This window comes from Eschrichtius robustus, chromosome 9 (assembly GCF_028021215.1).
Source record: "Eschrichtius robustus isolate mEscRob2 chromosome 9, mEscRob2.pri, whole genome shotgun sequence".
Taxonomy (NCBI): domain Eukaryota; kingdom Metazoa; phylum Chordata; class Mammalia; order Artiodactyla; family Eschrichtiidae; genus Eschrichtius; species Eschrichtius robustus.
Window position 1 is genome coordinate 49,224,564 of NC_090832.1, and position 24,670 is coordinate 49,249,233.

At 35.1% G+C, this 24,670-nt stretch overlaps 1 protein-coding gene across 3 annotated transcripts in view; it reads left to right on the plus strand.

The window, feature by feature from the left end:
- The window catches only part of REV3L (REV3 like, DNA directed polymerase zeta catalytic subunit), a 188,535-nt gene that overhangs the window by 81,049 nt on the left and 82,816 nt on the right, over nt 1–24,670 (plus strand). For 2 of the 3 annotated variants that reach the window (XM_068551255.1, XM_068551257.1), the window contains 6 exons: nt 826–920; nt 1,487–1,591; nt 2,620–2,704; nt 2,789–2,940; nt 11,736–11,855; nt 14,569–14,806. In XM_068551255.1, the coding sequence (XP_068407356.1) occupies nt 826–920; nt 1,487–1,591; nt 2,620–2,704; nt 2,789–2,940; nt 11,736–11,855; nt 14,569–14,806 (795 nt within the window). The remainder of the gene's footprint in view (nt 1–825; nt 921–1,486; nt 1,592–2,619; nt 2,705–2,788; nt 2,941–11,735; nt 11,856–14,568; nt 14,807–24,670) is intronic. The other variant, XM_068551256.1, reaches the window with a different exon arrangement.

The window sequence follows — 24,670 nt, forward strand, 5'->3', positions numbered from 1 at the left end:
CCTATTGGTAGGAGATCTGAATTTTAGAATGGATAAACTGGGATCCATACTAGTTGTCTTATGTTTATTCTGTCAAGCAGGGACATGTATATGGTGTCATCTTAAATCTTTCATGTGGCTCTGATGAAAAACAAAAATGCTTTTGAGTCAAAGAGCATTAGTGGGAAATAGTTCTCTGTAGTTCTCATAAAAAGTAATGACCTCATGGTGTCACCTCTTTTCCTAGCTATGATCCCACTATTGGACTCATGTGGTTTCTCAATTCTATAGTTATGGAAAATTTTTAAACATTCCCCAGCTCAGCAGTAGTTGAGGGCAGGGAGAACAGTATCATTTGCCCACTTTTCAGTATGTTCACCTCCCCTCATCTCTTATTATATATATATATATATTCCCTCCTCATTTTTAAAAACCATCTATGATTGCGGAGATAGATGCCTCTGGGCAAATAATTGCATGTGTGTATGGTTTTTGATGCATCCCCTCTGTTGTCCCTCTGTTATTTTATCCCATCCTGCCCTGGATGTGACCCACATGCTGAAACATTGTACATTCCTTTTCTATAAAATATAATGAACCAAAATATGTAAAATAAACTCCAAAAGTATCTCAATGGAGTTGTGAATTTTGTGTTTCTCTTCCTGTTTTTCATTTCTTTGTATATACACACAGAGTATCAATTATGTCATGAATAATTGTGAATTAATATAGGGTCACTGGCTATCCTGGTTACCACGTAAACATGAAAAATTGTTAAGTAATAAAAATCTTAAGAAAATTTTCTCTTACATAATTATTGTGTCTTTTGATACTTCTTTAATACAGCTCTTTAATACTGGAAGGTGTTGAACCACAGAGTACTTGTGAATTAGAAGTGGATGCTGTAGCTGCTGATATCTTAAATCGGTTGGACATTGAAGGTATATACACAGTTATTCTTAATATATGTTTTTATTTTTAAAAATCCGTGACCAAAGGATGGAAAAAGTAGGGAAGAAAACATTACTAGGGAAGTGAAATTATTTAAAGAAGGAGGATGTAAAATGTTATGAAGATTTTTTTCTGTACCTCTGATGGGATAGTCATTATTTTTTCATTTATGCTTTCATTCATATGAGTTTGTTTGCATAGACATGAACCTAAAGTAAGTGTGACACTAAATAAATTAGCCATTATAAAAGAATTTACTATGCCTGCCTTTTAATTTTTTTATTTTCAGGTTATATACCAGGGAGGAGACTTTCAGGTCTGTTGGCTATCATCAAATGTTTGAATCTTATTCACTTGCTGTGTTTTTGGGAACTAGTAGGAAAACTAAAAAAGGAGTAATATAGTAAATATAGGTTGGGATAATTTGTCTGTTTTATTACGCAAAGTAGGTAATTGTTTTTCTTAAAAGACAGTATTTTTTTTTAAGTATGGATTTTTTTAAGCAAGTATTTTTCACTTTGACCCTTGTAGTATTGAAGTATTATTATGATTACAGCTCAAATTGGTGGAAACCCTGGTCTACAGGCCATATGGGAAGATGAAAAGCAACGGCGAAGAAACAAAAATGAAACTTCTCAAATTAGTCAACCCGAATCACAAGGTATAAATGATTTTCTTTTAACTGGATATTTTAATGGAAAAGTTTAAGCCATTGAATTTTTACCTTGACATTAGATTTTGCTTTTCAGACTTACCTTTAAATTTTCTATATATATTTTCCCTATTCTCATTGCTCTGAACCATAATTCTGTACCTCCAAAGTGTCACTCATTGTCTCTGTTCGCATGAGAAATTGACATCTTCATTGGCCTTGATTTTCACTGGTAGTACCTTTTTCTCCTTTTTCATTCTGTGGTATGTTTTAACCTCTTGTATTTCCAAATGAGCTATAGAATACTTACAGAAGAGCATGAATCCCAACTTAGAAACACTTCGTTTAGTTCATTACGCTTTGAAAATGTCACCCATGAAATTCTGCCCCCATGTTATTTTCTGGGTATGTCATATAAATTCTGACTTTGATTACCTTGTATATCTCTGAAGAAAATACTCTAAAAATAGTAAATAGTAAAAAAAATTTTATTTTTTTACTAAACCCTGCTATATTCAAAAAGAATTTGAAGGGGCTTAAGTAATGCCATGGATACAACAAAAATTTTTAAATAAAGGTAAAAGAATAGAAGACATAATTCAAAAGGCAAGTGTATCTGAAATACAGTAGTAAGCCTGTACTGAAGTCCAATTAAAATTTATATTATAATCTCTTGGACACTAAAAATCCTTTGATAAGTTTTGAAAGCCTTTAATGCCTTTTAAAATAGAAATATTTTATAAAGGGAAAATTTCTAGGTTCAGGTTGTATGATACATTTATAGGTAGAAAATAATGTTTTTCTCTTTTAGATTTAAGTTATAGAACTTAATCTTAGACTGACTTTAAGTGCTTAATTTCATAGCTTCAGTAACAACCATTTCTCTTTTGTTTGATTTATAATAGGACTACTTTTAGGTGGTGTTATATGTGTCAAGGATAGGAAATTGCTACCATTTTAAAAGCTCTTCTAGGAAAAAGGAAAATATTTCATTCATTTGCTATCTACATTTTTTAATGCACTTTTAAAATTCAAAGATCGCAGGTTTGTGCCAGCAACAGAAAGTGAAAAAAATTTTCAGAAGAGACTCCAGGAAATTCTCAAACAGAATGATTTCTCTGTGTAAGTGGTTATTTATTATAGATCTCAGAACTAATTTTATTGCTTTGATATATAGTTTGTTATAAAGGATATGTTTTAATTAAGCAGAACATTATCAGGATCTGTGGACTACAGCGATGGATCCCAGGAGTTCTCTGCTGAATTAACATTGCACTCTGAGGTTCTGTCTCCTGAAATTCCTCACTGTACACCGGCTAATATGGTAGAAGTCCACAAAGACACAGAGTTGAGCAAAGGTGAGGTTTTCTTTCAAGTGTACAGAAAATACCATAACAGACATCCTGTGTATCTAGCACTGAGATATTAGTATTTGGTTGAGTTAGGTAAATTTTTTTTTTCCTAAGAAGTAAACATCATTGATGTAGCTAGCAGAAACCTCTCTCCCATTCTTTTACCTTTTCTTCATCTCTAGAGGTAAGCACTATTTTGAAGTTGGTACAAACTGTTACCATATATGATTTTATATTTTCTTATATATGTATGTCCAAAACATATACTATTATTTTAGGTTTTAGATTTTACATAAATGGTGTCCTACTTGGCGTAGATTAAGCAACTTGCTTTTTTCATTCAGCATAATGTTTTTTAACAACTTAATTGGGGTATAATTTATGTAACATAAAATTCACTCATTTTAAGTGTATAATTCAGTGATTTATAGTAAGTTTACAGAGTTGTACTAACATCTCCATAATTCAATTTTAGAATAGTTCCTTCTCAAAAGATTCTTTTTGTCCATTTGCAGTCATACCTCCAACCCCAAGTAACCACTCATCTACTTTCTTGTCTCTTAAGATTTGCCTTTTCTTGGATATGTCATGTAAATGAAATCATACAAAATGTGATCTTTTGTGCCTTGCTTCTTTCACTTAGCATAATGTTTTCAGGCTCATCCATATAGGAGTATCTCTATCAGTATTTCATTCCATTTTATTGCCTAGTAGTATTGCATTCTACTGATATATTTTATTGACTAATTCATTAGTTGATGAAAATTTGAGTTGTTTTCACTTTTTGGCCCTTAAGAATAATGCTGCTCTGAACATTTATGTCTTTGTATGGGTATATATTTTCATTTTTCTTGAGTAGATACCAAGGAAGAGAATTGCTGGATCGTTTGATAAATTTGTGTTTAATTTTTAATAAATTGCCAAACTGTTTTCCAAAGTGACTGCACTGTTTTACATTCCCACCAGCAGTATATGAGGGTTTCAGAAACCCCACGTTCTCACTAACACTTGTTATTATCTGTCTTTTTTTATATAGCCACCCTAGTATGTGTGAAATGGCATCTCATTATGGTTTAATCATCATATCCCTCATGAATAATGATGTTGAGTATCTTTTGTGTCAGCAATAATAACTTTGAAATCTATCCTTGTTCTTACATGTTTCTAGGTCATTCATTTTAGCTGCTGATTAGCATTCTTTTTGTAAGACTAAACAAGTGTTTCTGTTCTCTACAACTATTAGATGGTTTTCACTTTTGCACTGTTGTTAACAGTGTTACGTCTGTCACCTTGTGGCCATGTGCAAGAGTTTCTCTACAGAAGACATACAGAAGTGTAATTTGCCAGGTCTTAGGGTGTATGTATTATACTCTACCTAGATAGCATCTATTCTAACAGGGTTTTTGTAATACAGTTAGCTTACACATGATTGGTAAATAAGAGAATAATGAAAGTTTTACTTAGAAGTCATGTTGTTTCGCATAAAATTTTTCTAGGCAAGGGGAGCCAGAATAGGAGGAGTAGAATTGCAGCCTTCAGAAGGAAAGGAAAAGCCCTCTTTTCAGTGCTGCATTGGCAGCAGGGGCTCTTTTGACTGTATTAAACAACAGCTAGAAATGAGCACCTACACCCACCCAGGGCTTCCTCCTTCCCTAGAGTTTCATCCTAGCATTGTGCCCTCGGTGACTCATGGCAGGTTTCACCCTCTCCTCAGTACTTTAATGGCAGCCTTCTGGCTCAGAGCTCTACTTCCATTTGCTTTGTCTTAGCATCTGCCAGCCCCATCCTAATCGAAATGTACCCAGAATTTCCATGCTATTATTTTCTGTGCATTTTTAATATCTGCTATGACAGCCTCCAGCCACACTGAGCTGCCTGCCTGACTGAGCAGTTTATTTCCTCGGGTACCAATTATTGATTTTGTTAGCGTTCTCATTACAGAGTTGCATAAGTTTTGTCTTAGCCTTTTATTTTCCTTATAAGCTCAATTTTAGTGCTTAATTTTTCAGATTTTGAGGTATGTTAATAATAAAACTATCACATTTGGTAGTAAAGCCAGTATTTCAAAGTTGCTCTATAGAATGTACCTAAGTTTATATTCCCACGATGTGTTAGAGCTTATACTTCCCTACATCCTCAACAATATTTCATAGTGTAAGATGTAAAAATTTTTTGCCATTCTCATTCTTTGAAATCTAAATCTCCTTAGTTTAATCTGCATTTCCTGATTACTAATAAGTTTGAGCATTTGGATCTCTTTATCTGAGAATTGCTTATTCATGTTTTTTGCTCATTTTCTATTGGATCTGTACTCTTTTTCTTACTAATTTGTAGGAATTCCTCATATTTTCTGGATATCAAGCCTTTCTCAGTTATATTTATTGTAGAGATATTTTCTCCTCATGTAGAATTACACTTTAAAGTCTCCACAAAATTTTTGTTAGCTTTTTTTTTCGATTTTCTTCCCTTTTTTTTAAAAGTGTTTTACGTGTCTTCAATTTTAACCTTAAATTTAACAATTGTTTTCCTTCACTGTTTGGTTTTTTGAACCTGGTTTACAATTCCTTCCCTATCCAGATGTAATGAAAGTTTTCATCCTTAAGGTTTATGTGTGCTTACAGATTGGATTTTCACATATAGGTCTCCAATTCATCTGACATTTTACTTGTGTGTATAGTAAGGATCTTATTGTTATTTATTTTTCTAGATATAAAGAGCTAGTGGTTCCAACATATTTATTGACAAGTTTTTTTTTTCCACTGAATTTCCCAACCTCGGTTTTGTTCTCCCATGTTAATATCATACTGTTGTAATTACTGTTGCTTTGTAAGTAATGATATATATCAGGAGCAGATCTGCCCTATTTAGCTTCAAAATTATCTTATTTACTCTTTTTTTTTAATACATCTTTATTGGAGTCTAATTGCTTTACCATGTTGTGTTAGTTTCTGCTGTACAACAAAGTGAATCAGTTATACATATACATATGTTCCCATACCTCTTCCCTCTTGCGTCTCCCCCCCACCCTCCCCATCCCACCCCTCTAGGTCGTCACAAAGCACCGAGCTGATCTCCCTGTGCTATGCGGCAGCTTCCCGCTAGCCATCTACAGAATTGTGGTATTTACTCTTGATCTTTAAAAAAAGTTTTCCCATGTTAATTTTAAGATCAGATTGTTTTGTTTCTGGGAAGAACCCTGTTGAGATTTTATTGGAAATTTACTGAATTTATAGACCAATTTAGAAACATTTTAAGTCTTTCTATATACCAAATTAGCTCATTTATGCACATGATATATTTCTCAGTTTATTTGGTCTTCTTTCATGTCTTTCAATAAAGTTCTGCAATTTTTCTGGTAAAATTATTTTATATCTTTTATTAGATATACTCCAGGTGCCTTATAAATGTTGCAGTTTTAAGTTTATCTTTCAAAAATTAACATCATCTGGTATTAGGAACTTCACTGACCTTGTGTGTCAGTCTTATATCCAGCAACTTTTATTAGTGCTTAGTGCTAATAGTTTATGTCTTTTTGATTGGATTTTCTGTGGATAGAGTCATCGTCAGAAAATAATAATTGTATTACTTCCCTTCCCATCCTTATACTTTTTCTTTTTTAATGTTTTAATGCAGTGCTTAAGAACTTAACAGTAATATTAAGTAGATATGAAAAAAACATTTTTCTTGGCTTTAAAGTGAATGCTTTTATATTTCATCATTAAGTATGAAATTTACTACAGGATATTGGTAGATAAACTTTAATCAGTTTATTATCTCTTCTATTTCTTGCTTGTTAAGAAGTTTGGGTTTTTTTAAATCATGAATGGATATTAAATTTTACCAAATGTGTTCTTTTTTTTATTCTAATGTTTGTTTTTTTTTTAATTTTTTATTTACTTATTTATTTATTTTTGGCTGTGTCGGGTCTTCGTTTCTGTGCGAGGGCTTTCTCCAGTTGCGGCGAGCGGGGGCCACTCTTCATCGCGGTGCGCGGGCCTCTCACTATCGCGGCCTCTCTTGTTGCGGAGCACAGGCTCCAGACGCGCAGGCTTCAGTAGTTGTGGCTCACGGGCCCAGTTGCTCCGCGGCATGTGGGATCTTCCCAGACCAGGGCTCGAACCCGTGTCCCCTGCATTGGCAGGCAGATTCTCAACCACTGCGCCACCAGGGAAGCCCTCCGCTTGTATTTCTAACATTGTTTATGCCTTCTCTCTATTTTGTTGTGATCATTCTTGCCAGTCTTGTCTATTTTGTTATTAGTTTGAGAACCAGCTTTTGTTTTCACTGATCTCTTTTTTTTGTTGTTTTGGGATGACCTATTTTCTGTGGTTTTTTTTGTTTGTTCTTTCATTTTGACTAAACACTATTAGGCTAGCTATGTGTGTTAAAATATTTCTAGGATGTGTTAAAAATATTTCTTCCTGAAGCTTTTAACTCTCTTTTAAAACCTGTTGAAAAACACTTAGTTTTAAGTCTGAATATCAGAAGCAGAAAAATAGAACTGTTTCCAATTAGCTTTCTTATAACTGCTTGCCATATTTTGCTATATAGTCTTTTTTTTAAGATTATTGGGGTTTTTTTTTAATTAATTAATTTATTTTTAGCTGCATTGGGTCTTTGTTGCTGCACGCAGGCTTTCTCTAGTTGTGTTGAGCGGGGGCTACTCTTCGTTGCAGTGGGCGGGTTTCTCATTGCCGTGGCTTCTCTTATTGTGGAGCACGGGCTTTAGGTGCGCGGGCTTCAGTAGTTGTGGCACATGGGCTCAGTAGTTGTGGCTTGTGGGCTCTAGAGCACAGCTCAGTAGTTGTGGCGCATGGGCTTAGTTGCTCCACGGCATGTGGCATCTTCCCAGACCAGGGCTCAAACCCATGTCCTCTGCATTGGCAGGCAGATTCTTCACCACTGTGCCACCAGGGAAGTCCTATATAGTCTTTTTTTCCCCTACTATTATGTGCTTTTTATTCTCCCTCTCCCTTTGATTAGATTATGAGATTCATTTTATCTTCTAAAAATTATTTAATCCCTCTGTACATTAGACCTTCTATAAAAATCACATGGCAAAAGACTTACATTTTAAAATCATGAATTAAAAGATATTGAGAAATATAAAGTTAATGTAAAATGAATTATTTGAAATTTTTAAACTATAGAGAATTTTATTATTCAAATTGGACAACTTGTCTTTTCTGTTCATTTTATAAATTTTATTTTATTTTTTGTAAGTGGTGAAATTTTTATATTTTAAAAAAATTTTTTTGAAGTATCATTGATTCACTGTTGTGTACAATAATTTCTGCTGTACAGCAAAGTGACTCCGTTATACATATATGTATATATTCTTTTTCATATTCTTTTCCATTATGGTTTATTACAGGATATTGAATATAGTTCCCTGTGCCATATAGTTGGACCTTGTTGTTTATCTATCCTATATATAATAGTTTGCATTTGCTAATCCCAAACTCTCAATCCTTCCCCTCTCTACTCGCCCCCCCTTTGGCAACCACAAGTCTCTGTGAGTCTGTTTCTGTTTTGTAGAGAAGTTCATTTGTGTCATATTTTAGATTCCACATAGAAATGATAACATATGGTATTTGTCTTTCTCTTTCTGACTTACTTTGCTCAGTATGATAATCTCTACGTCCCTCCATGTTGCTGAAAATGGCCTTATTTCATTCTTTCTAATGGCTGAGTTGTATAAATATACCACATCTTCTTTATCCATTCATCTATCAGTGGACATTTAGGTTGTTTCCATGTCTTGTCTGTTGTGAATAGTGCTTCTGTGAACATAGGGGTGCATGTATCTTTTTGAATTACAGTTTTGTCTGGGTATATGCCCAAGAATGGCATTGCTGGATCATAGGGCAACTCTGTTTTTAGTTTTTTGAGGACCTTCATACTGTTTTCTATAGTGGCTGTACCAATTTACATTCCCACCAACAGTGTAGGAGGGTTCCCTTTTCTATGCACCCTCTCCAGCATTTGTTATTTGTAGTCTTTTTAATGATGGCCATTCTCACTGGTGTGAGGTTATACCTCATTGTAGTTTTGATTTGCATTTCTCTAATAATTAGCAATGATGAGCATCTTTCATGTGCCTAATGGCCATCTATATGTATTCTTTGGAGAAATGTCTGTTTAGGTCTTCTGCCCATTTTTCAATTGGGATGTTTGCTTTTTTGTTATTGAATTGTAGGAGCTGTTTGTATATTTTGGATTAAGCCCTTGTCACGTGATTTGCAAATATTTTCTCCCATTCTGTGGGTTTGTTTACAGTTTCCTTTGCTGTGCAAAAGCTTATACATTTGATTAGGACCCATTTGTTTATTTTTGTTTTTATTTCTGTTGCCTTGGGAGGCTGTCCTAAGAAAACACTGGTACAGTTTATGTCAGAGAATGTTTTACCTATGTTCTCTTCTGGGAGTTTTATGATGTCTTGTCTTATATTTAAGTCTTTAGGCCATTTTGAGTTTATTTTTGTGCGTGGTATGAGGGTGTGTTCTAGTTTCATTGATTTACATGCAGCTGCCCAACTTTCCCAACACCACTTGCTGAAGAGACTTTTTTCCCCATTGTATATTCTTGCCTCCTTTGTTGAAGATTAATTGTCAGTACATGTGTGGGTTTATTTCTGGGCTCTCTATTCTGTTCCATTGATCTATATGTCTGTTTTTGTGCCAATACTATGCTGTTTTGATTACTGTAATTTTGTAGTATTGTCAGAAGTCTGGAAGGGTTATGCCTCCTGCTTTGTTCTTTTTCCTCAGGATTGTTTAGACAATTCTGGGTCTCTTATGATTCCATATAAATTTTAGGAATATTTATTCTCGTTCTGTGAAAAATGTCATGGGTATTTTGATGGGTATTGCCTTAAATCTGTATATTGCTTTGGGTAGTATAGCCATTTTAACAATATTAATTTTTCCAATCCAGGAGCATGGGATATCTTTACATTTCTTTGAGTCATCTTCAGTTTCCTTTATTAATGTTTTGTATCAATAGTTCTCAGCATATAAGTCTTTTACCTCCTTGGTGAGGTTTATTCCTAAGTATTTTAATTTTTTTTGATGTGATTTTAAAAGGGATTGTTTGTTTACATTCCCTTTCTGGTATTTCATTTAGTGTAAAGAAATGCACCCAATTTCTATATGTTAATCTTGTATCCTGCTACCTTGTATTCATTTATCAGTTCTGGTAGTTTTTGTGTGGAGTCTTTAGGGTTTTCTATATATACTATCATGTCATCTGCATATAATGACAGTTTACCTCTTCCCTACCAATTTGAATACCTTTTATTTCTTTTTCTTGTATGATTGCTGTTGCTAGGGCTTCCAATACTATGCTGAAGAGAAATGTTGAGAGTGGGCATCCTTGTCTTGTTCCAGATTTTAGCAGGAAGTCTTTCAGCTTTTCATCATTGAGTATTATATTGGCTGTGGGTTTGTCATAAATAGCTTGTGTTATGTTGAGGTATGTTCCCTCTATACTCACTTTTGTAAGGGTTTTTATCATGAATGGATGTTGAATTTTATCAGATACTTTTTCTGCATCTATTGAGATGATTATGTGGTTTTTGTCTTTTCTTTTTTTGATGTGGTGTATCACATTGATTGATTTGCATATGTTGAACCATCCTTTTGACCCTGGGATGAATCCAACTTGGTCATGGTGTATGATCTTTTTTACGTGTTGTTGGATGCAGTTTGCTAATATTTTATTGAGAATTTTTGCATCTATATTCATCAAAGATATTGGCCTGTAATTTTCTTTTTTGGGTAGTGTCTTTGTCTAGTTTTGGTATCAGGGTGATGGTGGCTTCATAGAATGTCTTTGGGAGTATTCCTTCCTCTTCAGTCTTTTGGAAGAGTTTGAGAAGGATCGGTATAAGTTCTTCTTTGTGCGTTTGGTAGAATTCACCTGTGAAACATCTGGTTCTGGACTTTTGTTTGCAGGGAGTTTTCTTTTATTACAGATTCTGTTTCACTTCTAGTGATCAGATGATCTGTTCAAGTTATCTATTTCTTCTTGTTTCAGTTTTGGAGGGCTGTATGTTCCTAGAAACTTGTCCGTTTCTTCTAGGTTGTGTAATTGTTCATAGTATTGTCTTATGGTTTTTTGTATTTCTGCAGTATCAGTTGTGATTTCTCCTCTTTGATTTCTTATTTTGTTTATTTGGGTCTTCTCTCTTTTTTCTTGGTAAGCCTGGCCAGAGGTTTGTCAATTTTGTTTACGCTTTCAAAGAATCAGCTCTTGGTTTTATTGATTTTTTTCTATTTTTTTAAATCTCTATTTTATTTATTTCCTCTCTGATCTTTATTATCTCCTTCCTTCTGCTGACTTTAGGTTTTGTTTGTTCTTCTTTTTCTAATTCTTCTAGGTGATGTGTTAGATTGTTTATTTGAGCTTTTTCTTTTTTCTTAAAGAAGGCCTGTATCACTATGAACTTCCCTCTAAGAACTCGTTTTACAAATTTTAATGTACATTGATTTTTATCAGAGTAATATAACTGTCTGTACATACTAGGTAGGATTTAGAGGCTAAAGAGATTGTAAATATTTAGTGATTCACAGTTTCAGGGTTTTTTGTTTATGTTTTTTTAATTACTCTGTGTGACTGGTTAGATATTCCTGTGGCTTTCATTAAGTTTTATTATGTTTTTATTTAACATACGTCAGTAACACTTCAAAATTTTAAATAGGTTTACATTGTAATGTTTCCTAATTTACACAAATTCTAAACAGTAAATTCCAGATTTAGGTCATTTACTTTAATGTTTTTGTATTCTTTGTCCTCTTAAGGTCATATTAGACACAAAGTGGAGGAAGCTGTTATTAATGAAGAAGCAATTTTGAACCTCATGGAAAACAGTCAGACTTTTCAGCCTTTGACCCAAAGACTGAGTGAGTCACCAGCTTTCTGTAAGTAACAATTGTGCCATAAATTTTCAGTGTCTTATATCAACAAAAGTGCGTATGTCAGGCAGTATTTTTTTCTTTGATTTGAAGAGGTTAATACTGCACGTTTGATAAATTCTTGCTCAGTGTAAAAATGAAATCTTGAATTACAAGATGTAGTAGTAGCTTCCTTTTTGTTTTCTGCACAGCTTTTTCTGAAAAATAATTGTGAAAGAAAATAATTCTTTTTTTTTTTTTTTTTTTTTTAACTTGACTTTGTTTGGAAGAGAACCATATTGCTTTAAGGGGAAATATGCTTATTTTGAATTAAAATTCTCCAAAGTTAAGAACATTAATAAAATACCATAATTGATTCTTTCTTGGTAAGTATCAGGAACTTCCCTGGACAATTCCTTTCGAGCTGTTAATTTTTGACTAGCATGTAGAACATGACAGTTATTTCTGAGTATCTTTGCATCTCCATAAATGCATTTTCATTAATATGATAAACCGTTTGCTAGATTTCATTTCAATAATTTAGTCTAAATTACTGACATTTTTCAGAAATTTATTTAAATTTTCTTTGCAAAAAGTGAGATATCATTGAACTTCATGCCTCTTGCTTTGCTTGGTATAGTGATTTTATGTTTCTTGCTCACTTTCTGTTTTTCCATTCTTACTGTATCAAATGAGGTATAGCATCAAATGTTATCCTACCTCTCTACAGTGTCCTCTCTCTGTTATTTACATTTTCATTTGAGTGGAAGATTAATTGAATGACTAGGGACAGTACCAAAATTATTGTACACAGTCATATTTCAAGAACATTTTCTATGGAGATAGGTAGCTTTTTTCTTTTTTAAATGAATGACATGACATACGTAGAAAGAAATGATCCAAAGACCACATTTAAAAATTAATTTGAAGTTTATAATCTAAAATGTTTTATTTCTCTGAGTAAATAAATATGTATATACCTAAATTATATTTTAGTTATAAAAAAACAAAGAAATTGAAAAAGAGGAGAGACATAGCCTCATTTCATTATATTAGGCAAATATAATGTATCACCAGCTGATACAATTCCACCTTGCATAAGGTTACAAAGAATGCAGTCTCAGTGTTAGAGATCTGAGAGTCAAATATCTATACATTATTTGCCAATATTAACCATTTTTAAAGTATGAGGCAGGAAAAATTAACTGCAATTCTAGGTTTAAGAAATGGATTTTTGCCAAAATGGCTCTTATAAGCAAATATCTTCAATTTTGCCTTACATTTGGTAGCCTTACAGTTGGTAGCATGATTGAACCAGTTTCTTTAATGTCAACAAAGAAAACCTGAAACTTAATAGTTTAGTAAATGGGGAATCTATGATCTCATTTTACAGAGAAAAAGGTTGTGTACTAGATTAGAACAAACCTCCATCTTTATGATCTTTTTAAAAAAAATAATAGCTTTTATTGGGATATCATTCACATATTGTAAAATTCACCTTCTAACATGTACAGTTCAGTGGTTTTTAGCATTTCAGGTATTTATGCAACCATTTCCACTATCTAATTCCAGGACATTTTTATCACCCTAAAAAGAAACCCAATACCCATTTGTAGTCACTTCCCATTTTTCCCTCCTCTCAGCCTCTGGCAACCTCTAATCTATTTTCTCTTTTGCTAGATTTACTTATTTTGGGCATTTCATATAAACAGAATCATATAACCTTTTGTTTCTGTATTTCACTTAGCATAATGTTTTCAAGATTCATTCATGTTGAGGTATATATCAGTATTGCATTCCTTTTTACTATTGAATAATGTTGCATCATATGGATATATACCATATTTCATTTTTCCATCTTTCTGTTGATGGATATTTGTGTTGATTACACTTTTTTGGCCATTGGGGTAATGCTGCTATGATTATTCATGTATAGGTTTTCGTGTGGACATATGTTTTCACTTCTCTTGGATACATACCTAGGAATGGAATTACTGCCTTATCTGGTAACTCTGTGTTTAACATTTTGAGGAACTGCCAAACTTTTTTTCCCCAAAACAACTGCACCATTGTACAATTCGACCAGCAGTGTATGAGGGCTCCAATTTCTTCACATCCTTGTCAACACTTGTTATTATCTGTCTTTGATATTAGCAACCCTACTGCATATGATGGTGATATTTCAGTGGTGGTCTTCAAGGTTTTTAAGTAATGTTATTAATCACTTTTAAAGCTCTCTCGTGTTTTTCAACTACAGGTTTTGACTGTCCTGTGAGCTAAATACAGCTTAAGAGAGGGATAAGTTGTTCATATTATCATTTTTAAGGCACTTTCTTAGCATTAATTCATATATTTATTATATATTTTATACTTAGTTTGATCAGTTGTGATTATATTTGGTTTAGTGCTCCTCAACCTTGCTTGTGCAGTAAGAGATTGGGCAGCTTGTTAACATGCAAATTCCTGGGCCCTACCTCAGAAATTCTAATTCAGTAGGTGTGAGATGGTGTCTGGGAATTTTCTTTTTAAGGACACAAAATCATTTCTAATGCAGGTGGTCCAAAGATTACACTTTAATGGAAGAACTGCATCAATACATAAATCTTTGTACCAGCTGTATCCTTTCAGCATGTGCCAGCATCTGTAATTCTTGTTGTTGTTTTATATATAATTGATCTGAATTATTGAATTATTCAGAAAATTTAAGTTGCTTGTTGGTGATGCTTCACTTGTTTTATAGTGGACAGTAGTCCTGATGAGGCTCTGGTACATCTTCTTGCTGGTTTGGAAAATGACGGATATCAGGGGGGAAGAAATAGGATGCCATCATCATGTCGTTCCTTTGGAAACAGTAAAAATCCTCAAAATAGTGATGATGAAGAAAATGAACCACAGATTGAAAAAGAAGAAATGGAGCTTAGTTTAGTAATGTCTCAGAGATGGGACAGCAATATTGAAGAACATTGTGCCAAAAAGAGGTAACTTTTTAGTTATTTCAGTTGCTTTAGTAACTTCCTTTGGTCATTATCATTGTTCTTTAATCAGAAATTATTTCTTACTATTATTCATAATAAAAAATACCTAATAAACTAAATTGACTTCTTTGAAATCTCTTTTAAATAGTGTGTAAACTTTATATTCCAAGCAAAATAAAATTTTGGTACATTTAAAAAGATTAAACCTAACTTTATTTTTTTCCATTATTAACAATATATAATTGATATACACCACTGTATGAATTTTCGATGTACAGCGTAAAGGTTTGATTTACAATATATTATGAAATGATTACCACAACAGATTTAGTTAACATCCATCATCTCATATAATTACAATAAAAAGAAATGGGGGAAATTTTTTGTCTCCTTGTAATGAGAACTTTCATATATATCATACATACAGCATATATGTACATATGTATTATACAGCAGTGGTAACTATCGTCACCGTGTTGTACATTATATCCCTAGTACTTATTTGTCTTATAACAAAGTTTGTGTCTTTTGACTACCTTGCTCCAATTTGTGCTCTCCTCATAAACCTAACTTAGAAATCATCTGTCTGTATATACAGTAGTAATATGTGGGTCATAAATGGGGCAAAATAGAAGTGCCTCCTTATCTCAGAACTTGAGGAAAAAAGAATGCCCTTTGAGAGTTAAACTCTTATGGGTTGGAGCAACAAATATAGAGTCAGCTTGAAGACAAGGAATGGCTTCTATGTCTGATTAGATCGAAGGAGTTAAATATTAATGAATGAATGAATGTCAGAAGCAGTCACTGATATTCTGTTCCATTTCTCAAAGAAAATGAGTAAGATGGCAGTGTGGTTTTCTTTTTGTTCTTTTTTTTTCCCTTCTTTTTACATTTTAAACTTTTTTTTAAAGTATAGTTAATTTACAATGTTGTGTTAGTTTCAGGTGTATAGCAAAGTGATTTGGTTTTTTATATATATATTCTTTTTCAGATTCTTTTCCATTATAGATTATTACAAGATATTGAATATAGTTCCCTGTGCTATACAGTAGGCCCTTATTGTTTATCTATTTTACATAAAGTAGTATGTATATGTTAATCCCAAATTCCTAATTTATCTCCCCTCCCCCCCCACTGTCCCCTTTGGTAACCATAAGTTTGTTTTCTGTGTCTGTGAGTCTTTCTGCTTTGTAAATAAATTCATTCGTATCATATTTTTAAAAATATTTATTTATTTATTTTGGCTGTGCTGGGTCTTAGTTGCGGCACACAGGATCTTTGTTGTGGCATGCAGGATCTTTAGTTGCGGCATGCAGGGTCTTAGTTGTGGCATGCAGACTTCTTAGTTACAGCATGCGGGATCTAGCTCCCTGACCAGGGATCAAACCCGGGCCCCCTGCATTTGGAGTGTGGCGTCTTACCCACTGGACCACCAGGGAAGTCCCCATTTGTATCATATTTTAGATTCCACATGTAAGTGATATTATATGATATTTGTCTTTCTCTGTCTGACTTAGTTCCCTTAATATGATAAGCTCTTGGTCCATCCATGCTGCTGCAAATGGCATTATTTCATTCTTTTTTATGGCTGAGTAATATTCATACATACATATATATATATATATATATATATACATATATACACGTGTGTGTGTGTATATATATCCATATATATATATATATATCTCCCACATCTTCTTTCTCGATTCATCTGTCGATTGACACTTAGGTGGCTTCCATGTCTTAGCTATTCTGAATAGTGCTGCTGTGAACATCGGGGTGCATGTATCTTTTTGAAGTAGAGTTTTCTCCAGATATATGTCCAGGAGTGGGATTGCAGAATCATATGGTAGCTCTATTTTTAGCATTTTAAACCACCTCCATACTGTTCTCCATAGTGGCTGCACCAATCTACATTCCCACCAACAGTGTAGGAGGGTTCCTTTTTCTCCACACCCTTTTCAGCATTTGTTATTTGTAGACTTTTTAATGATGGAAGTTCTGACTGCTGTGAAGTGATACCTCATTGTAGTTTCAATTTGGATTTCTCTAACAATTAGTGATATTGAGCATCTTTTCACGTGCCTGTTGGCCATCTGTATGTCTTCTTTGGAGAAATGTCTGTTTAGGTCTTCTGCCAGTTGTTTGATTGGATTGTTTGGTTTTTTTAATTTCTTTTAAAGTGTTTATTCCTTTTATTTTGTTTTAAATTTATTTATTTATGGCTGCGTTGGGTCTTCGTTGCTGCGTGTGGGCTTTCTGTAGTTGCGGTGAGTGAGGGCTACTGTTTGTTGTGGTGCGTAGGCTTCTCATTGCGGTGGCTTTTCTTGTTGCAGAGCATGGGCTCTAGGCGCGCAGGCTTCAGTAGTTGTGGCTCGCGGGCTCTTGAGTGCAGGCTCAGTAGTTGTGGCTCGCGGGCTCTAGAGTGCAGGCTCAGTAGTTGTGGCGTGGGCTTAGTTGCTCCATGGCATGTGGGATATTCCTGGACCAGGGCTCAAACCTGTGTCCCCTGCATTGGCCGGCGGATTCTTAACCCACTGCACCACCAGGGAAGCCTTGTTTTTTTTTTTTATATTAAGCTGCATGAGCTGTTTGTATATTTTGGAAATTAAGCCCTTGTTGGTCACATCATTTGCAAATATTTTCTCCCATTCCATAGGTTGTCTTTTCATTTTGTTTGTGTTTTCCTTTGCTGTGCAAAAGCTTTTAAGTTTAGTTAGGTCCCATTTGTTTATTTTTGATTTTATTTCCATTAATCTAGGAGATGGATCCGAAAAAATTTTACTGCAATTTATGTCAAAGACTGTGCTGTCTATGTTTTCCTCTAGGAGTTTTATAGTATCCAGTCTCACATTCAGGTCTTTGATCCATTTTGAGTTTATTTTTGTAAATGGTGTAGAGAATGTCCTAATTTCATTCTTTTGCATGTAGCTGTCCAGTTTTCCCAGCACCACTTGTTGAAGAGACTGTCTTTTCTCTGTTGTATATTCTTGCCTCCTGTGTTGTAGATTAATTGACCTTAAGTGCATGAGTTTATTTCTGGACTTTCTGTCCAGTTTCATTGATCTGTGTGTGTGTTTTTGTGCCAGTACCATACTGTTTTGATTACTGTAGTTTTGTAGTATACTCTGAAGTCAGGGAGCCTGATTCCTCCAGCTCTGTTCTTCCTTCTCAAGATTGTTTGGCTATTTGGGGTCCTTTGTGTTTCCATACAAATTTTAAAATTTTTTGTTCCAGTTCTGTGAAAAATGTTATTGGTAATTTGGTAGGGATTGTATTGAATCTGTAGATTGCTTTGGGTAGTATGGTCATTTTTAACAACATTGATTCTGTCAGTCCAAGAACACAGTGTATTTTTCCAGCTGTTTGTGTCATCTTCAATTTCTTCATCAGCATCATAGTTTTTGGAGTACAGGTCTTTTGCCTCCTTAGGTAGGTTTATTCCTAGGTATTTTATTCTTTTTGCTGTGATGGTAAATGGAGTTGTTTCTTTAATTTCTCTTTCTGATCTTTTTTTTTAATATAAATTTATTTATTTTATTTATTTATTTTTGGGTCTTTTTTGCTGTGAGTGGGCTTTCTCTAGTTGTGGCAAGTGGGGGCTACTCTTTGTTGCATTGCGCAGGCTTCTCATTGCGGTGGCTTCTCTTGTTATGCAGACTCTAGGCATGCGGGCTTCAGTAGTTGTGGCTCACGGGCTCTAGAGCACAGGCTCAGTAGTTGTGGTGCATGGGCTTAGTTGCTCTGCAGCATGTGGGATCTTCCCAGACCAGGGATCAAACCCGTGTCCCCTGCATTGGCAGGCGGATTCTTAACCACTGCGCCACCAGGGAAGTCCTCTCTTTCTGATCTTTCATTGTAAGCGTATAGAAATGCAACAGATTTCTGGTATTAATTTTGTATCCTGCAACTTTACCAAATTCATTGTTGAGCTCTAGTAGTTTTTTGGTGGCGTCTTTTGGATTTTCTATGTATAGCATCGTGTCATCTGCAAACAGTGACAGTTTTACTTCTTTCCAATTTGAATCCCTTTTATTTTTTTTTCTCTGATTGCTGTGGCTGGGACTTCCAAAACTATGTTGAATACAAGTGGCAAGAGTGAGTATCCTTGTCTTGTTCCTGATCTTAGAGGAAATGCTTTCAGCTTTTAACCATTTAGTATGATGTTAGGTGTGGGTTTGTGATATATGGCCTTTATTTTGTTGAGATGTGTTCCCTCTATGCCAACTTTCTGGAGAGTTTTTATCATAAATGGATGTTGAATTTTATCAAAAGCTTTTTCTGCATCTATTGAGATGATCATATGATTTTTATTCTTCAGTTGGTTGATGTGTTGTATTACATTGATGGATTTGCATGTATTGAAAATTCCTTGCATCCCTGGGGTAAATCCCACTTGATCATGGTGTATGGTATTTAATGTATTGTTGGAGTCAGCTTGCAAGTATTTTATTGAGGATTTTTGCACCTATGTTCATCAGTAATATTGGCCTGTAATTTTCTTTTTATGTGATATCTTTGTCTGGTTTTTGTATCAGGGTGATGGTGGCCTCATAGAACGAGTGAAAGCATTCCTTCCTCTGCAGTTTTTTGGAGTAGTTTCAGAAGGGTAGGTGTTAACTCTTCTCTAAATGTTAGGTAGAATTCACCAGTGAAGCCATCTGGTCCTGGACTTTTGTTTCTTGGGAGTTTTTAAATTACTGACTCAATTTCAATACTGGTAATTGGTCTGCTCATATTTTCTATTTCCATTTCTTTTTTTTTTCTTTTTTAATATTTATTTATTTATTTAGCTGTGTCAGGTCTTAGTTGCGGCATGCGGGATCTAGTTCCATGACCAGGGATTGAACCTGGGCCCCCTGCATTGGAAGCGTGGAGTCCCAGCCACTGGACCACCAGGGAAGTCCTTCCATTTCTTTTAAGTTGTCCATTTTATTGGCGTGTAGTTCCTTGTAGTAGTCTCTTATGATCATTTGTATTTCTGTGGTGTCAGTTGTACCTTCTCCTTTTTCATTTCTGATTTTATTGATTTGGGCCCTGTTCCTTTTTTCTCTTGATGAATCTGGCTAAAGGTTTATCGATTTTGTTTATCTTTTCAGAGAACCAGCTTCTTAGTTTCATTGATCTTTTGTATTTTTTTTTTTAGTCTCTATTTCCTTTATTTCTGCTCTGATCCTTATGATTTCTTTCCCTCTACTAACTTTGGGTTTTGTTTGTTCTTCTTTCTCTAGTTACTTTAGGTGTAAGATTAGGTTGTTTATTTGAGATTTTTCTTGTTTCCTGGGGTAAGCTTGTATCGTTATTGTTATAAACTTCCCTCTTAGAACTGCTTTTGCTGCATCCCATATGTTTTGGATCGTAGTATTTTCATTTGACTCTAGATATTTTTAGATTTCCTCTTTGACTTATTCAGTGATTCATTAGTTGTTTAGTAACATTGTTTAGCCTCTGTATGTTTGTGGTTTTTGCAGTTTTTTTTCTTGTAGTTGATTTCTAGCCTCATAGTGTTGTGGTTGGGAAAGATGCTTGATATGATTTCAGTTTTCTCAGATTTACTGAGGCTTGCTTTGTGGCCCAGTATGTGATATATCCTTGAAAATGTTCTCTGTGCACTTGAGAAGAATGTGTATTCTGTTGCTTTTGGATGGAGTGCCCTATATATATCAATTTAGTCCATCTGGTCTAATATGTCATTTAAGGCCTGTGTTTCCTTACTGGTTTTCTGTCTGGATGATCTGTCCATTGATGAAAGTGGGGTGTTAAAGTCCCCCACTATTATTCTGTTACTGTCAATTTCTCCTTTTATGCCTGTTAACATTTTGAGGTGCTCTTATGTTGGGTGCATATATATTTGCAATTGTTGTATCTTCTTGGATTGATCCTTTGATCATTATGTAGTGTCCTTCTTTGTCTCTTATAACATCTTTATTTTAAAGTCTATTTTGTCTGATGTAAGTCTTGCGACTCTGGCTTTCTTTTGATTTCCATTTGTGTGGAATACCTTTTTCCGTACCCTCACTTTCAGTCTGTATGTGTCTCTGGATCTGAAGTGAGTCTCTTGTAGGCATCATATATACAGGTCCTGTTTTTGTATCCATTCAGTCAGTCTGTGTCTTTTGGTTAGAGCATTTAGTCTGTTTTCATTTAAGGTATTCATTGATATATGTTCTTATTGCCATTTTGTTAATTGTTTTGGATTTGTTTTTGTAGGTCTTTTTTTCCTCTTTCTTTTGTTCTCCTGTGATTTGATGACTGTCTTTAGTGTTACGTTTGGATTCCTTTTTCTTTTTTGTGTATATATTATAGATGTTTTGTTTTGGGGTTACCATGAGGTTTTTGTATAGCAGTCTATATACATATGTGCTTATTTTGAGTTGCTGAGCTCTTAATTTCAAATGCATTTTAGATACACTCTATTTGTACTCTCCTCCTGTCGTGATTACTATTTTTGATATTATATTTTACATATAATTGTTTTATGTATACCTTAACTGCTTATTGTGGATACAGATGATTTTACTACTTTTGTCTTTTAAACTCCCTACTAGCTTTGTGTATGGATGATTTCCTACCTTTATTGTATGTTTGCCTTTACCAGTGAGCTTTTCCATTTTGTCATTTTCTTTTTTCCAGTTGTGGCCTTTTCTGCCTAGAGAAGTTCCTTTAGCATTTGTTGTAAAGCTGGTTTGGTGGTGCTGAGTTCTTCTGGCTTTTGCTTGTCTAGAAAGCTTTTGATTTCTCCATCAAATCAAGGAACTTTGCTGGGTAGAGTATTCTTGGGTGTAGGTTTTTCTCTTTCATCACGTTTAAGTATATTGTGCCACTCCATCTGGCCTGCAGAGTTTCTGCTGAAAAATCAGCTGATAGCCTTATGGGAGTACCCTTGTATGTTATTTGTTGCTTTTCCCTTGTTGTTTTTAATATTCTCTCTTTACCTTTAATTTTTGTCAATTTGATTTCTGTGTATCTCAGTGTGTTCCTCCTTAGGTTAATCCTCTATGGGACTGTCTTTGCTTCCTGGACTTGGGTGACATTCCCAAGTTAGGGAAGTTTTCAGCTATTATCTCTTCAAATATTTTCTCATGCTCTTGCTCTCTGTCTTCTCCTTCTGGACCCCTGTAATGCAGAAGTTAGCACTCTTGATGTTGTCCTAGAGGTCTCTTAAACTGTCCTCATGTCTTTTTTTTTTTTTCTTCTTTTTTCTTTTTTCTGTTCAGCAGCAGTGATTTCCAGAACTTTGTCTTCCAGTTCAGTGATCCATTTTTCTTCCTCATTTAGTCCACTGTTGATTCCTTCTTTTGTTTTTTTCTTTTCATTTATTATATTCTTCAGTTCTGTTTGATTGTTCTTTATATTTTCTAATTCTTTTTTAAAAACTTCTGATTTCTCATTATCTGCATCCATTTTTCTCCTGAGTTCTTTGATCATCTTTACAATCATTACTCTGAACTCTTCCTCAGGTAGATTGCCTATCTTCACATCACTTAGTTCTTCTTCTGGGGTTTTATCTTTTTCCTTCATGTGAAACATATTCCTCTGTCTTCTCATTTTGTCTAAATTGCTGTTTGTATTTTTATGTATGTGGTAGGTTAGTTATGTTTCTCGACCTTGGAGAAGTGGCCCATTGTAGGAGATGTTGTATGCGTCCCAGCAGTGCACTCCCCTCTCATCACTCAAGGGCCCAAGTCCAGGTGGTCCCAGGGTAGCGTCTAGTCTGCATTTGCGGACTTGGTCTTGCTTGAAGTGTTCTTGCTTCTGGTGTCTGCCCCCTGGTGTGTGAGGCTGGTCTAGAGGCTTGTACAGGCTTCCTGTTGGGAAGGGCCAGTGCCTGCCCACTGGTGGTTGGAGCTGGGTCTTGACCCTCTGGTGGGCAGGGCTGTGTTTAGCAGCTCGTCTAGAGGTGGCTGTGGGCTCAGGCAGTCCTTATGCAGCCTGTCTGCTGATGGATGGGGCTATGTCCCCACCCAGTTTGTTGTTCGGCCTGAGGCATCCCAGCACTGGAACCTAAAGGCTATTGGGTGGGCCTAGGTCTTGGTGCCAAGATGTCAACCTCCAGGAGAGTTCACACAGATGAATGCTCCCCGATATGTCTGCCACCAGTGCCTGTGTCCCCAGGGTGAGCCACAGCCACCCCCTGCTTCCCCAGGAGACCCTCCCAGACCAGCAGGTAGGTCTGGCCCAGGCTCCTATCAAATTACTGTTTTTGCTCTTGGTCCCAGTGTGTGTGAGATTTTGTGTGCACTGTTTAAGACTGAAGTCTCTATTTCCCCCAATCCTGCGGAGTTTCTGCAATCAAGCCCTGCTGGCCTTCAAAACCAAATGCTCTGGTGGCTCCTGTTTCCAATTGCAGACCTCTGGGCTGGGGGAGCTGACATGGTGCTCAAACCTCTCACTCTAATATAATTATTCTCCAGTTTGTGGGTCCCCCACCCAAGGGGTATGGAATTTGATTATACTGCAAGTCTGCCACTCATACCCAACTCACTGTGGTTCCTTCTTTATGTCTTTAGTTGTAGAAGATCTTTTCTGGTGGCTTCCTGTCTTTTTCATCAACGATTGTTCTGCAGTTAGTTGTGATTTTGGTATGCTCGTGAGAGGAGGTGAGCTTAGTGTCCTTCTACTCTGCCATCTTGGCCACTCTCCTTGGCAGTGTGTTTTTCTAAATCAGTTTCTTGTGAGGTTGATTGGTTTGAGTCTGCCCCTGAGCTGTATGCTCTGTGTGTGGAAAAAGCTGGGCCTCTGAGCTTAAAACACTGAGTGTGCCTCTACTTCAAACTTGTGTAGGCAGTACTAAAACTTCTAAAGTCTGTTTTTGAAAGATGAATGAGATTAACCTATATATCATATTTACACACATATGTATTACATATATGCATATATAGTATTATAAATATATATGTAATGTAGCTCTAGTTTCTCAACATTATCTAATATAAAAAAATAAAATTTCTGATACCATCTCCTGTTATCTGAGTATATATCAGAACCCTCTCTTCTATATTTTCACAGTATGCTCCTACAAAGAATTCCATTTTTATTCTGTGAGTAGGAAATTCCAAACCTGTGAAATATTATTTCATACTTCCTTCCTAGTTTCACATACTCGGTTCCCTTTGCTGTCACAGTGTTAAATCGGTCAAAGACTCAGCTCCTTGACCTTTGAAGACCTAATTTTACCTGAGCCAGACAGAATCAATGTTCTATTTCCTGATAGATTTGACCCTCAACAGTGTCATAAAAGTGCCTTTTGCTGATATTTCCTAATCTGTTAAAAAAAAAGGGGGGGGTGAAAGACATACAATTTCTTGTAGCTATTCTATAAATTTTTTTGTCAATTTTTTTCTGTATAAACTTTATAAATCTTTTAATGAAATATCCTGTTCAGAAATGCCTCAACCATATCAGCATCTTTTGGAGCATAAGCAATCCTAAATGATAATAGGCAGTGGTATAAAATGGCTTTGTTCTTGTGTCTCTGGTTCTTATTTCTGTAATGACACCACTTTGCCTTCAACTTCTGGAAGTTTGTAACTTCAGTGTCATTTAATTTGCTCTCCTTTACACCTCTATTTGTTGTTAAGCCTATCTAGTTTAAGCCTTCATTATTATTTATCTGGAATACTATGAAATCACTTTTTAACTGGTCTGCTTGCTTCTAGTTCTGCTCCCCTATAATAGGGGTGATACTTACGATTATTAAATAAACACTTTGTGGGCACTTAGACAAGCAGAGACTATCAAGACCTTTCATGAGTGCAAGTCGTGCTCTACTGCCTTTATATCCATTTTAAATGTGGTTACTTAGAGAAATGTAATAATCATATTGAGTCTTAATTTCAGCCAGATATTAAACAAAGTCTTACATAG